The 15,911-nt window shown below is 49.7% G+C and overlaps 1 protein-coding gene and 1 non-coding gene across 2 annotated transcripts; one reads left to right on the forward strand and one right to left on the reverse strand.

Moving 5' to 3' along the window:
- Window positions 1-2,160: 2,160 nt before the first annotated feature.
- On the forward strand, window positions 2,161-4,158 carry AGABI2DRAFT_121708 (hypothetical protein; the record flags this gene model as incomplete). The annotated part of the gene is made up of 6 exons (XM_006455742.1): window positions 2,161-2,389; window positions 2,451-2,472; window positions 2,523-2,878; window positions 2,935-3,041; window positions 3,357-3,528; window positions 3,668-4,158. 6 exons carry the CDS (start codon window positions 2,161-2,163, stop codon window positions 4,156-4,158), a joined length of 1,377 nt encoding a protein of 458 aa, XP_006455805.1.
- On the reverse strand, window positions 3,072-3,144 carry AGABI2DRAFT_t122. Its single transcript has one exon. It is a non-coding gene; the product is annotated as a tRNA-Cys (tRNA).
- Window positions 4,159-15,911: the final 11,753 nt, after the last annotated feature.

Consider the following 15,911-nt stretch of genomic DNA (forward strand, 5'->3'; position numbering starts at 1 on the left):
GCGCAATAATGTCGAAAGTGTTGTCGATGGTTTTGTGGAGATCCTTGACAATTGGTTTGTTGTCGACTGGCATAACGGGGGAACCGGGACGTGGAGTAACAGCCTCGTAATCGAGAGCCATGGAGGGAATCCTCACTGTCGCATACAGAAGCGACAGCAACGGAGTGACCAGAGGAAGAGGACCCCGGCGAAAGGGGCCGCTTGGAGGAGAGTACCGACGCCGAAGGCGACGGTGCGCGAGGAGGGGATGGAATGGGCGGGGCCGGCGCAGGCGCAGGCGACGGCTCGCGGGTGGGAGGAAGACTGGGCGGTGTGTTGACAGCCGGAGGGGCTGCACCGATCCCAGTTGAGTGGCCAGAGGGCCCTTTGACATTACCTTTGGCTATAGCGCTAGCCTCGGCGTTGGAGATGGCGACCTGGGGGGCAATGCCCCTGTTGCGGACGGCATCAAGAATAGCCCGATTCTCATGAGAGTCGAGCTGGAAGGCGGCGAGGGTGACTAGACCTCCGTACTTGGGGTCTGAAAGAGCTACAATGTCGTCTTCAAGAAGACGACGAGCGGTCGGATTGGCAGGCGGTGGCGGCACCTGAGACGGTGGACGGGACGGGTATGGCGCAGAGGCCAGTGCGGACTGTTGCTTGCGACGCGGAGCGGGCATTGGAACGATATATTGCTACGACTATACTCTAGCACTAAGACTTCCAAAAGAGGAAGGTAGTGGTAAGAGGTCAAGGAGCGTGAAGACTAACTCAACAGTTCGTGTTAAGCGATCTTGAGTTCCTAGCTGTGCTACCTAGGCTGAACGTTATGCTGATCTATTCTTAGCTGCCGCACGGCAACGCTTAGCTACTATTTCCAATTGACCTTTTATGGAAGCAGGTCCATGTGCTGAATACCCAGAGTCGGAGCTAGGGTTTATTATCCCCATATAATGTCGGATTTACGGAGCTACCTCTGATCTTCATCAGATCGAAGTGCGATCAAGCTGGATTCTCCATTGGGAGTATAGGATCCACATGTTAGCTGCACTCAATTTTCTTTTATCTCATCTATGAACGTTTCTGTTTCTTTGTCTATCTTAGTGTACTTGTATACAGATTTGAACGGTCTTTGGTTTCTTTTTCTTTCTCTGTTCTTATAGCTTCGACCTCGTCAGCTGGATACGGACTCGTAGAGTAGTTAAGTACAGGCGATGTAAAGTACGGGGAACGGGTCATGGCACCCTTTAAGTAGTTTTGAAATAAACTATAGTGATTACAAAAAAAAAAAAAAAAAAAAAAAAAAATGTTAGCCGCACTCGCTAAGATTACATGTCATTCCACGACTGGCCAAGGCTTAGCTTGGTCTACATGCAGAGGCTCATTATAGCTAGACATATGTTCATCATAGCTAAAGGCTATAGTTTCCCTAATGGTACAGTTTTCCCATATAGGAGCCAATGATCCCTCATGTAGACTCACAATGAACAGTATACTCTGCTGAGTGACAAGTAAGGGTTATAGGATGATGTAGCTAAGCCCGTAATGAGCTATAATTCATAGCTAAGGCATATTTCAAGCGTAAAACGGCTTGGGCCGTAACATCTCCCCCCCACTAATAGATGACTGTCCTCAGTCACTAGACACTATGGCCCTTTGTGCTGTTTCTGGATATAGCTAGTACACCTTTTTCTGGTCGGACATAGCTGCGTCTGTTCTGTTATGGCAAGCTACCTTGCGATCGGACCAATCGGTTCGTAGTTATGGGTTTTTTCACCTCGCAAAGTCAATTTGACAGAGCTTGTCTTCTCTCGATCGACACTAAGACTTATTCGGAATCTTCTTCCCTGAACATTCTTAAAATATACGCCTCGAGTTTGATCAGTCTTTACTTTTGACCAATCGTTGGTACACCAATTGCTGTGATTTAGATAAGATGGCCACTGATAAGCTGGAAGGTTTTTCTGAGACGAAGTCCGATTGAGCACGACCCTAGACAATTTTATTTGTAGCTGGGGCATGTCTAAGTTCGCCGCTTCGCTCGAGCTAAGTTCTTTACATACTGAGATTACACTTTTGATTTCTATAATGAGGTAACGATCGATAGGGCTTTCTGGACATATAAAGACGCCCAAGGCCGTTGACGACTGCAACCTTTCTTTCCCTTTTCTTTGATTCCCCATGCCTAGTCGTCGTCATCTCAGCCCTACTCAGTCTGAGGAAGAGACTGTGCTTGCTTATCGCCTCAAAAAGGAGAAGCTAGCTAAGCAAACGCGCGAAGCTGAGAAAGCTGCCCAAAGGCGCAAACTCAAAGCTCAGCTGGCGGCGCTTTCCGACGATGCGGAGGACGACCTGCAAGAGGAGTTTCCACCGTGTGCGGAGAAGAAACGGGCTCAAGTCCCTAAAGCTCGTAGGTTTTCTTCGGGCTCTGGGATTAGCTATTACTGATGCTGCTTTGTTTCTGATTCTAGCTGTTGACGAAGAGGAGATAGAGTAAGTAGCTTGCTACTTTTATTGTTCAAGCTAACTTTGTCTTTTCCTAGGGAAATCTTGTCTGATGCTGAAGAGGCTGAACCCACATCTGAGGAAGAAGCTCCTCCTCCGAAGGCGTCGCGTTCAAAACGTCGTTACACTGGTACCCCCCCTCCTAAAGCTGCTAAAGCTATCAAGCAGGAGAAAGCTTCCGATGCTCCGTCCCAAGCTAGGATTGTTAAGGCTCAACCCAAAGCTTTCGTCAGCAAGCCCATAGCTAGAGCCACCACATCCGTCTCTACCACTCGACAAGCTAAAGGAAAGGCTAAGCAGGCTAAGGGGTCTTCTCCTGACTGCTCGGTTTTATCAATCAAGGAGAATACGAATCTTCAAGCTGCCAATCCTCCTCCAGCAAAGGCTAAACGTGGTAGCTTTCATCTTATTCTTCTGTCTCTGCCTAGCTAACCCATTCTGAACTGGCAGGTAACCGGAACACTACTAGACTTGTGGACGACTATGCTTTAGTTTCCAGCCATCCGTTCCTCGATCACCTTCCTGCCCTTTTTCAGGTTGCTAGGTCTTTTAGCTCTGTACGTCTGTTAACTGTCAAGATAGAAAAGTGACCACACCAGGGTTTGAACCTGGGACCATCCCAATTGCACTAGGAAGCTCTAACCACTGAGCTATATGATCTTGGTATATAGTAGCTAAGATGTTATATGTATACATCTTAGGCCTAGAGGTAGAACCCACGACTGAGGGCCTGCTGCAGGGGCTGAGGCACAGTACAGATTATGTGAGAGCACAGAGCTCCGAACTGTCAGGTGACTTGTCCTGTCATCACCTAACATTAACTTCTTTATATGCTGTCGCTGTAGCTAACGGTTTTTTTATGGCTGTTACAGAATACCTTGCCAGCAGGTGGAGATTGTATATCCTGCAAGGCTAATTTCTTAGCTTGTGAGCACCGTGTCAAGGCTCCTGCTGCTGATGTAGAGGCGGCTACTGCCGACGTCAAAGCTACAGCTTCGGACGCCGCTGCCCTCATTTCCTGCGGTTCTTGTGCTCGTCTGGGCCGTCCGCACTGTACTCACGCTAAGCCGGCTGGTTTAGCTCAATACTTAGCAGAGGTATTAAGGCTTTACGGGCTGTCTAGCGAGTCGCATGCATACCTCTTTTATTCATATAGCTGATTTTTACTGATGATTTAGCTTAGATCTTCGCGTTAGCTCTCGCAATATCAGCGTAGGGATTACGGAGCTAGCTAGCATCCGCAAACTTTATAGCTTAGTCGAGGCGTGTGTTATATCTGACACTGCTCGTCACGCTGCTGAAATCCTGGCAGCTAAGGCCGAACATGAAAACGATCCTGGCTATTTTGTTGGCGCTGGTCTTATTTCTAGCAAGGACCAGCTCCCTGATCTGTTTTCTATCTGCAATAGCTTTTTCCCTTCCGACGATGAATCCCCTGAAGAAGCTGCTGTGCGTCTCTACCAAGCTAATCGTTCTTTACTTCTGTTCATCGAAGAAGTCAACGGTTTGAAAGAGGGGGGAAACATCTGGCCCTCCCTTCCTGAGCATCCCGGATTCCTTCCTTCGTCTGATGAGCTTCATAACCGAGGCATAGCGGTCGACGCCGCCCTTTTAGCTGGGGATCACCTGTTAGAGTGTGAGCAAGCAGTCTACAAGTGTAGTTGGTGGACTTAGATATATGCAGACGAGTTTAGTCACATGATAGCTTAGTCATGTATGGTTGAACTCCCCTGTGGACGCTTCAGAGGCCTTAGCGTCTTACAGTCTGTCCACAGGTGAGTACAAGTTGTTAGAACTCAATTTAGCTTCTTACAGTCTGTCCACAGTTGTTCCTAGGATTGCTCAGTCAGTTCCTATCCGATTGACTCGCTTCTAGGCTCGTTAGGATCGCCACTGCAACCGCTATCGTTCTACGTTTAACAGGTTATGGGCCCCGGCTTCTAACAGCCTTCAAAACGCGTTTTTTGCCACCTTCTACCATTTTCTCCTCTATATCTCAACTTCTATTCCTTCCCCTGCACTCACATCGACGTCTATGGCCTCGCAATCGCGCGCACACGCTTCCTACGCATGGGACACCACTTCTACGCGTTTTGGCGCGTCTCCGACGCGTCTGAGAGCCGCTACATCGACCACAACTCCCTCTGGCAGCCATACACCCTCTCCACACTCTCTAGGACCGATTTCTGGCCCTAGGAACGCGTCAATCGCTTGTTCCTTTTGTGGGAGGGTAGGGCACATGTCTAGGAGGCGCAGGAAGCGAAAGCACGCGAAAAAACGCGCCCAGGAGCGCTCCAGGCTGCCTGGAACATCTGAAAGTAATGTCACAGGGCCACTTGGCCATCTGAGTGGGATAGGTGCAGCTCTTCCAGCTGTCAAGACACCACCCACTCCTCCTGGGGATGTTTCTACTGGTTCTGGCTCTCCTGGCTCTGATATTCCACTGAGAGCGTCCGCTCTTGGTGCTTATTCCTCTCCCTCATCATCTCCCTCATCCTCTTCCTCACCATCCTCACCACTACAGCTTGATGCTGACTTTTTCTGGCTGGCTGATACTGGTGCTACATCCCACATGACTCCTCACCACCATTGGTTCAAATCCTACTCCCCTCATCGTATCCCTATCCGCCTTGCTGACAACTCTACTGTCTATTCAGCTGGTGTAGGGTCTGTTGTCTTTCAACCGGTGGTGAATGGAAAAGAGACTAGAGCGGTCGAGTTTACGAGAGTCCTTCATGTTCCTGACCTCAGGAGTAATCTCTTATCATGTCTCTACCTTGCCCGACACAAGGGCTTCAATATCACCATCTCCGCTCAGTCTATTGACTTTAAATACCAAGGGATTTCGCTTTTCACGGCCACTATCCATTCCAACAACTCTGCTGAGCTCGACGGCTCAACTCTCACTTCGGAGGCCGCTTTTTCTGTCTCCACTCTCCCAGTTGACATCTCGCTATGGCATCGTCGCTTCATTCATCACAACTACGCTGATGTGAAGTCTATGATCAGTAAGGACCTTGTTTCCGGGCTCAGACTCGAGTCTAACTCCTGTCCTGACTCTATCTGTGAGCCGTGCTTGGCTGGCAAAATGCATTCCCTCCCTTTTCCCTCTTCTTTGAATCACAATCGCTCTCCTCTCGAGCTGGTGCATTCAGATCTTCACGGACCGCTCCCAGTCGCTTCACACTCAGGCTACAAGTACTGGATCACCTTCATTGACGACGCGACACGTTTCCGGGCTGTCTATCTGCTTAAAGCTAAGTCAGAGGCATTTGAAGCCTTCAAAGTCTACAAATCCTGGGCTGAGACTCAACTCGGAGTCAAACTGCGAGCTCTACAGGATGATAAGGGTGGTGAGTATATGTCTAAGGCCTTCATAAGCTTTACTGAGCTTGCTGGCATCGAGAGACGTCACTCGACTCGGAACCGGCCTCAGCAGAATGGTCTTGCTGAACGGGCTAATAGGACTATGGGAGAGAGGATCACTGCGATGCTCTCGGAATCTCGGCTACCTCCTTCTTTCTGGGGTGAATGTATCTCGTCAATGGTTCATGTCTGGAATATGCTTCCTACTGCTTCGCTTTCGGGCACTACTCCCTTCCAAGCTTTCTATAAGCGAAAACCTGATGTCTCACATCTCCGGGTATGGGGGTGCACATCATATGTCCATGTACAACGAGATAAGCGCAATTCTCTCCAACCTCACTACGAGAAGTGTGTCTTTATAGGCTATCCGGCTGGCTACAAAGGCTGGAAGTTCTACAATCCAGTCACAAAGTGAACCGTGATCTCTGAGAGAGCTGATTTTGACGAGAGATACTTTCCGGGCACTTCTAATGTTAGAATAAGAGTGAGAGTCGATAGGTGTCAAACTCTGTCAGTGGAAGCTAACGGTTCCAGTAGATGTTGTTAAACCACTAGTATTGAGGTCTAACTCGACAAGGAACTACTCGTCGAGTCAAGATACTTATACTACTACAAAACGATTTGAAATCAAAGAAGTAATGGCTATGACATACGTATGATGTAATGCATGACGACGAAATGACATCATTGATGACGTCATATGGAAAGTGATAGAACAACTATTAATAGTCCAAATTGATCCGAGGATTTACCACTGCTAACATCTAAAGCCCAACTCGAGGCTGTCCCGTCATTTGCCTGCACACCAGAGTCACTACCAATTCCTAATGATACATCGTCATACTCGGGACTGCCACCTCTACAGGATGAAGGGGGTGATAATCACTTCCCTCCTGCTCGTCCTAAGACTCCCACTCCGTCCGCTTCAGTTCCTCCTGAAGAGAAGCCAGTTCTACCTCTACCACTTCCAGTAATTCCTCCATTCATTCCTCCTGTGATTCCTCCAGTCACTCCTCCACAAATCCATGCACCACTCCCAGTCACTCCTCCTACTGCTGGAGCGCCCCTTGAGCCCCCTCACGTTCCTCGACGTACTGGGCGAGTTCGGAAGCCTCCTGGTCAATGGTGGAAGTTCAAACAACCAGACTTAGCTGGTAATGACTCTGACTCGGATGACAAAGCTGCTCTGCTGGCTGACTCTGAGTATTGTGAAGTCGAGTTTGCTGGTGCCGTCTCGGGTGCTGATCCCCGGAGTTATAGACTAGCAATGAAGTCTCCTGACTCGGATTGCTGGACTGATGCTTGCAACACTGAGATCTTCAATCTCGAGGCTAATGGAACTTGGGAGCTTATGGAACTGCCTCCAGGCAAGAAGGTAGTCAACTCTGGCTGGGTGTTCAAAGTGAAACGACTTGCCGACGGCTCAATTGAGCGCTACCGGGCTCGTCTCGTTGCCAAAGGCTATTCCCAACGTCCTGGATTCGACTTCACCGAGGTCTTTGCCCCTACATTTCGTCCTGCGTCACTACGCCTCATTATTGCTCTTGCAGCTAGAGAAGGCTACAAAATGCGCTCCGTCGACATCTCTTCTGCCTTCACTTATGGAGAACTCGAAGAGGAGATCTATATGCGCCAACCCGAGGGCTATCACATTGGTAGTCCTAACATGGTCTTTCGGCTCCGTAAATCGCTCTATGGCCTCAAGCAGGCTGCCAGGCAGTGGAATAAGAAACTCTGGGGTGTCCTTGAAGGCATTGGCTACACTAGGCTTCGCTCTGACAGCTCCATCTACATCTACTCCAAAGGTGACATCAAGGTCATTGTGCCAGTGTTCATTGACGACATTACTCTTGTCTCAAAAGTGATACTGCTATGGCCTCGGCTGTCTCTGAGCTGTCCAAACACTTCAAACTCCGTGATCTCGGGTCTACCACACTACTACTAGGCATTCAGGTGAAGCAGGATTGCTCTCATCACACTATCTCCCTCTCACAGGAGCACTACATCAAGGAGCTCCTAGAACGCTTCAATATGGATGATGCTAATCCTCTATCCACTCCCCTCGCTCCAGGCTCTGAACTTTCTGACATTGTTCCTTCACTCGAGGAGCAGGCTGAGATGAAGTCAGTTCCTTATCTCAATGCTGTAGGTGCCCTTCAGTATCTCGCCACTATGACTCGCCCCGACATTGCCTATGCTGTCTCCTATCTCGGGAGGTTCAACTCGAACCCAGCTCCAGCTCACTGGCTTGCAGTCAAGCACTTATTCCGGTATCTCATTGGCACTATGCACTACAAGCTCGTCTATCGAGCTAGTGACTCGGAGGAACTCTTCACTACCTACTCGGACGCCTCTCACGGAGCCTGCAAGGCTACAGGTCGAGCAACTGGTGGTTATGTGACTCTAGTCTCGGGTGCTGCTGTAGGTTGGTCTTCTAAGCGCCAGCCATTTGTGACTCTCTCGAGCACTGAGGCTGAGTTTGTTGCTGCCGTCGAGGCTGGCAAGGAGATCAAGTGGACTAGGAATATCCTGACCGAGTTTGGCTTCCCTCTGACACTTCCTTCAACACTCTTCGTTGATAACAAGTCAGGAATCTGTTAGCAGTGGTAAATCCTCGGATCAATTTGGACTATTAATAGTTGTTCTATCACTTTCCATATGACGTCATCAATGATGTCATTTCGTCGTCATGCATTACATCATACGTATGTCATAGCCATTACTTCTTTGATTTCAAATCGTTTTGTAGTAGTATAAGTATCTTGACTCGACAAGTAGTTCCTTGTCAAGTTAGACCTCAATACTAGTGGTTTAACAACATCTACTGGAACCTTTAGCTTCCACTGACAGAGTTCGACGTCTATCGACTCTCACTCTTATTCTAACAGAATCAGTGTAGCCAAGAACCCAGAGCATCACGGACGCATGAAACACCTAGACCTGCGCTTCTACTGGCTCCGGGAGGCTGTTGAAGAAGGACTCATAGATCCTTTGTATGTTTCGACTCACGAGCAGGTGGCCGACATCTTAACCAAGGCTGTGGCAAAGAAGGTAGTTGAGTTTGCTGTTCCACTATTAGGACTTGAGTAGACTGGCTGGATCAAGGGGGTGTGTTAGAGTGAGCAAGCAGTCTACAAGTGTTACTGGTGGACTTAGAGATATGCGGACGAGTTTAGTCACATGATAGCTTAGTCATGTATGGTTGAACTTCCCTGTGGACGCTTCAGAGGCCTTAGCTTCTTACAGTCTGTCCACAGGTGAGTACAAGTTAGTATATCACAATATAGCTTCTTACAGTCTGTCCACAGTTGTCACTAGGATTGCTCAGTCAGTTCTTGTCCGTTCGCCTCGTTTCTAGGACCGTTAGACTCGCCACTGCGTCGCGTACATTCTACGTTCAACACTATGGTCCATGTCTGGAATATGCTTCCTACTGCTTCGCTTTCGGGCACTACTCCGTTCCAAGCTTTCTATAAGCGAAAACCTGATGTCTCACATCTCCGGGTCTGGGGGTGCACTGCCTATGTCCATGTACAACGAGATAAGCGAAATTCGCTTCAGCCTCACTATGAGAAGTGTGTCTTTATTGGCTATCCGGCTGGCTACAAAGGCTGGAAGTTCTACAACCCAGTCACAAAGCAACCCGTGATCTCCGAGAGAGCTGACTTTGACGAGAGATACTTTCCGGGCACTTCTAAAGCCCAACTCGAGGCTGTCCCGTCATTTGCTTGCCTACCAGAGTCACTACAAATACCTAATGATACATCATCATACTCGGGACTGCCACCTCTACAGGATGAAGGGGGTGATAATCACATCCCTCCTGCTCGTCCTAAGACTCCCACTCCATCCGCTTCAGTTCCTCCTGAAGAGAAGCCAGCCAGTTTTACCTCTACCACCTCTCCCATTGATTCCTCCAGTAATTCCTCCCTTGATTCCTCCAGTCACACCTCCACAGATCCATGCACCACTCCCAGTCACTCCTCCTACTGCCGGAGCGCCTCTTGAACCCCCTCACGTTCCTAGACGTACTGGGCAAGTTCGGAAGCCTCCTGGTCAATGGTGGAAGCTCAAACAACCAGACTTAGCTGGTAATGACTCTGACTCGGATGACGAAGCTGCTCTGCTGGCTGACTCTGAGTACTGTGAAGTCGAGTTTGCTGGAGCTGTTTCGGGTGCTGATCCCCGGAGTTATAGGCTAGCTATGAAGTCTCCTGACTCGGATTGCTGGACTGAGGCTTGTAACACTGAGATCTTTAATCTCGAGGCTAACGGAACTTGGGAGTGTTAGAGTGAGCAAGCAGTCTACAAGTGTAGTTGGTGGACTTAGATATATGTATTAAAGGTAGAACAATAGAGGTTGCAGTCGGCCATTTGGCTGAGTGGGCATTTTGTCAGGATGTAGGCGTTTCCTGCCTGGCACTAGCGCTCGTTCACCAGTGGTCCTGCGTTCGAACCTGGGGGTGAGCAGGATTTATCCTCTACCTTAGGTAAGCAGTGAGCTAGGTTGTGATGACCAAGCAATAACACGGGTGACACCGAATGTTCCCACGGTTCCTTGATTAGGTAATCTGTGGTGAGCGTCATGTGGGCAGGGTGGAGAGACATGTCACGTGATTGTTCCCACGAGGCTGATCAGGACTAGCGCGGGGGTAATGCAGGTAGCTGCAAGCGCTTGTGTATACGGGCGTCTGTTACTTGCGGACATGGCTTCGTGCTGAGTCATCCCCCGGCCGTGTAGAGGAAAAGTATGCCGAGTTAACACTGTAATGGTGTGATGAGCGGTATGCGAATTCGCCCAGGAGTCCAGTAACATGGCGTGGAGCCGGTGCTTCGGCATTGGTGAACGTAGGGCATCTATAAGAGGTGGATCATCCTTGAAACAAGCCGACCGGGAAACCGGACAGGCCACCACCCACCATAGGGCCGTTCGCCGATGGTAGTTAGTAGGGATCACCTAAGCTCCGGATCCGGGCCACTGCATTAAGCAACCCGGGGATCAATCCGGTAACGGCCCCTGCAAGACGGAGAGCTCGGACAGTTACATCACGGTACCTCAGCCCGTTAGGGGCATATGAAACCGGCTGCCGAGTAACGGGAAGGGGTGGTCGGACTAAGGCGATGTTATAGTGCCGGCTGGCCTGGGCCGTAGCGGTCGGTGTGGAGAACACCCGGCCGGCTCGAGAGGACACTATCCTCCGTCGGTGGCCCTGATACAGTTAAAATAGCCAGGTTGCTGCTTAAGTTGATTCCACGGCACGGTCCGAAAGGGCCGGCGGGGCAGAGTGGCCAATTAGCCATGCGTTGCAAGACACCCCCTTAGCCGGGTATGTTTTCTTTTTCTCTTGGTAACGCGTCATGGCAACCTTATTCTCAGCACGTTGTACATAGTGTTCGCATGTACTTATATCGCTGGAATAGAAGGCTCGAACAGCCACTTGATTACAAAAAAAAAAAAAAAAAAAAAAACAATAGAGGTTGCAGTGGCGATCCTAACGAGCCTAGAAACGAGCTGAACGGATAAGAACTGACTGAGCAATCCCTAGAACAAACTGTGGACAGACTGTAAGAAGCTGTATTGAGTTCTAACAACTTGTACTCACCTGTGGACAGACTGTAAGAAGCTAAGGCCTCTGAAGCGTCCACAGGGAAGTTCAACCATACATGACTAAGCTATCATGTGACTAAACTCGTCCGCATATATCTAAGTCCACCAACTACACTTGTAGACTGCTTGCTCACACTCTAACACACCCCCTTGATCCAGCCAGTCTACTCAAGTCCCAGTAGTGGAACAGCAAACTCAACTACCTTCTTTGCCACAGCCTTAATAAGGATGTCGGCCACTTGCTCGTGTGTAGAAACATACAAAGGATCTATGAGTCCTTCTTCAACAGCCTCCCGGAGCCAGTAGAAGCGAAGGTCAAGGTGTTTCATGCGTCCGTAATGCTCTGGATTCTTGGCTACACTGATTCCTGACTTGTTATCAACGAAGAGAGTCGAAGGGAGTGTCGGAGGAAAGCCAAACTCAGTAAGAATATTCCTAGTCCACTTGATCTCTTTGCCAGCCTCGACGGCAGCAACAAACTCAGCCTCAGTGCTCGAGAGAGTCACAAATGGCTGGCGCTTAGAAGACCAGCCCACAGCAGCACCCGAGACAAGAGTCACATAACCACCCGTAGCTCGACCTGTAGCCTTGCAGGCTCCGTGAGAGGCATCTGAGTAGGTAGTGAAGAGCTCATCCGAGTCACTAGCTCGATAGACTAGCTTGTAGTGCATAGTGCCAATGAGATAGCGGAATAGATGTTTGACTGCAAGCCAGTGAGCTGGAGCTGGGTTCGAGTTGAACCTCCCAAGATAGGAGACAGCATAGGCAATGTCGGGGCGAGTCATAGTGGCCAGATACTGAAGGGCACCTACAGCATTGAGATAGGGAACTGACTTCATCTCAGCCTGCTCCTCGAGTGAAGGAACAATGTCAGAGAGCTCAGATCCCGGAGCGAGTGGAGTGGATAGAGGATTAGCATCATCCATATTGAAGCGTTCTAGGAGCTCCTTGATGTAGTGCTCCTGCGAGAGGGAGATAGTGTGATGAGAGCGATCCTGCTTCACCTGAATGCCTAGCAGAAGAGTGGTAGACCCAAGATCACGGAGTTTGAAGTGTTTGGACAGCTCAGAGACAGCCGAGGCCATGGCAGTATCACTTTTCGAGACAAGAGTAATGTCATCAATGAATACTGGCACAATGACCTTGATGTCACCTTTGGAGTAGATGTAGATGGAGCTGTCAGAGCGAAGCCTAGTGTAGCCAATGCCTTCAAGGACACCCCGGAGTTTCTTATTCCACTGCCTGGCAGCCTGCTTGAGGCCATAGAGCGATTTACGGAGCCGAAAGACCATGTTAGGACTACCAATGTGATAGCCCTCGGGTTGGCGCATATAGATCTCCTCTTCGAGTTCCCCATAAGTGAAGGCAGAAGAGATGTCAATGGAGCGCATTTTGTAGCCTTCTCTAGCTGCAAGAGCAATAATGAGGCGTAGCGAGGCAGGACGGAATGTGGGGGCAAAGACCTCGGTGAAGTCGAATCCCGGACGTTGGGAATAGCCTTTAGCAACGAGACGAGCCCGGTAGCGCTCAATTGAGCCGTCGGCAAGTCGTTTGACTTTGAACACCCAGCCAGAGTTGACTACCTTCTTGCCTGGAGGCAGTTCCATTAACTCCCAAGTTCCATTAGCCTCGAGATTGAAGATCTCAGTGTTGCAAGCATCAGTCCAGCAATCAGAGTCAGGAGACTTCATTGCTAGTCTATAACTCCGGGGATCAGCACCCGAAACGGCACCAGCAAACTCAACTTCACAGTACTCAGAGTCAGCCAGCAGAGCAGCTTCGTCGTCAGAGTCAGAGTCATTACCAGCTAAGTCTGGTTGTTTGAGCTTCCACCATTGACCAGGAGGCTTCCGAACTCGCCCAGTACGTCTAGGAACGTGAGGGGGTTCAAGGGGCGCTCCGGCAGTAGGAGGAGTAACTGGGAGTGGTGCATGGATTTGTGGAGGAGTGACTGGAGGAATCAAGGGAGGAATTAACGTGAGAGGTGGTAGCGGTAGAACTGGCTTCTCTTCAGGAGGAACTGAAGCGGACGGAGTGGGAGTCTTAGGACAAGCAGGAGGGAAGTGATTATCACCCCCTTCATCCTGTAGAGGTGGCAGTCCCGAGTGTGATAATGTATCATCAGGAATTGGTAGTGACTCTGGTAGGCAAGCAAATGACGGGACAGCCTCGAGTTGGGCTTTGGAAGTGCCCGGAAAGTATCTCTCATCAAAATCAGCTCTCTCGGAGATCATGGTTCGCTTAGTGACTGGGTTGTAGAATTTCCAGCCTTTGTAGCCAACCGGATAGCCAATAAAGACACACTTCTCGTAGTGAGGCTGGAGAGAATTGCGCTTATCTCGTTGTACATGGACATAGGAAGTGCACCCCCATACCCGGAGATGTGAGACATCAGGTTTTCGCTTATAGAAAGCTTGGAAGGGAGTAGTGCCCGAAAGCGAAGCAGTGGGAAGCATATTCCAGACATGAACCATAGACGAGATACATTCACCCCAGAACGAACCAGGTAGCCGAGATTCCGAGAGCATAGCAGTGATCCTCTCTCCCATAGTCCTATTAGCATGTTCTGCAAGTCCATTCTGTTGAGGTCTATTTCGAGTAGAATGCCTCCTCTCAATGCCAGCTTCCTGTGTGAAGGCTAGAAAAGCCTTAGACATATACTCGCCACCCTTGTCATCCTGTAGAGCTCGCAGTTTGACTCCGAGTTGAGTCTCAGCCCAGGATTTGTAGACTTTGAAGGCTTCAAATGCCTCAGACTTTGCTTTAAGCAGATACACTGCCCGAAAACGTGTCGAGTCGTCGATGAAGGTAATCCAGTACTTGTAGCCTGAGTGAGTAGAGACTGGGAGCGGTCCGTGAAGGTCTGAATGCACAAGCTCAAGAGGAGAGCGATTGTGATTCAAGGAGGAGGGAAAAGGATGGGAATGCATCTTGCCAGCAAGGCAGGGCTCACAGATAGCATCAGGAGGCGAATTTGACTCGAGTTTCAAGCCAGTAACTAGCTCCTTACTGATCATAGACTTCACATCAGCGTAGTTGTGATGAATGAAGCGACGATGCCATAGCGAGATGTCAACTGGGAGAGTGGAGACAGAAAAAGCAGCCTCCGAAGTGAGAGTTGAGCCGTCGAGCTCAGCAGAGTTGTTGGAATGGATAGTGGCCGTGAAAAGCGAAATTCCTTGGTATTTGAAGTCAATAGAATGAGCAGAGATGGTGATATTGAAGCCCTTGTGTCGGGCAAGGTAGAGACATGATAAGAGATTACTCCTGAGGTCAGGAACATGAAGGACTCTCATAAACTCAACCGCTCTAGTCTCTTTTCCATTCACCACCGGTTGAAAGACAACAGACCCTACACCAGCTGAATAGACAGTAGAGTTGTCAGCAAGACGGATAGGGATGCGATGAGGGGAGTAGGATTTGAACCAATGGTGGTGAGGAGTCATGTGGGATGTAGCACCAGTATCAGCCAGCCAGAAAAAGTCAGCATCAAGCTGTAGTGGTGATGATGGTGAGGAAGAGGATGAGGGAGAGGAATAAGCACCAAGAGCGGATGCTCTCAGTGGAATATCAGAGCCAGGAGAGCCAGAACCAGTGGAAACATCCCCAAGAGGAGTGGGTGGTGTCTTGACAGCTGGAAGAGCTGCACCTATCCCACTCAGATGGCCAAGTGGCCCTGTGACATTACTTTCAGATGTTCCAGGCAGCCTGGAGCGCTCCTGAGCGCGTTCTTTCGTGTTCTTTCGCTTCCTGCACCTCCTAAACATGTGCCCTACCCTCCCAGAAAAGGAACAAGCGATTGACGCGTTCTTAGGGCCGGAAATCGGTCCCAGAGAGTGTGGAGAGGGTGTATGGCTGCCAGAGGGAGTTGTGGTCGATGTAGGGGCTCTCAGACGCGTCGGAGACGCGCCAAAACGCGTCGAAGTGGTGTCCCAGGCGTAGGGAGCGTGTGTGCGCGATTGCAAGGCCATAGACGTCGATTTGAGTGCAGGGGAAGGGATAGAAGTTGAGATATAGAGGGGAAAATGGTAGAAAGTGGCAAAAAACGCGTTTTGAAGGCTGTTAGAAGCTGGGGCCCATAGCCTATTAAAGGTAGAACAATAGAGGTTGCAGTGGCGATCCTAACGAGCCTAGAAACGAGCTGAACGGATAAGAACTGACTGAGCAATCCCTAGAACAAACTGTGGACAGACTGTAAGAAGCTGTATTGAGTTCTAACAACTTGTACTCACCTGTGGACAGACTGTAAGAAGCTAAGGCCTCTGAAGCGTCCACAGGGGAGTTCAACCATACATGACTAAGCTATCATGTGACTAAACTCGTCCGCATATATCTAAGTCCACCAACTACACTTGTAGACTGCTGCTCACACTCGCTCCCCACGCTTTCGCTCCTCAGCGTCAGTTACTGTATAAGACGTGCCTTCGCCATTGGTGTTCCTCCTGATATCTGC

Source organism: Agaricus bisporus (genome assembly GCF_000300575.1).
Source record: "Agaricus bisporus var. bisporus H97 unplaced genomic scaffold AGABI2scaffold_11, whole genome shotgun sequence".
Lineage (NCBI taxonomy): Eukaryota > Fungi > Basidiomycota > Agaricomycetes > Agaricales > Agaricaceae > Agaricus > Agaricus bisporus.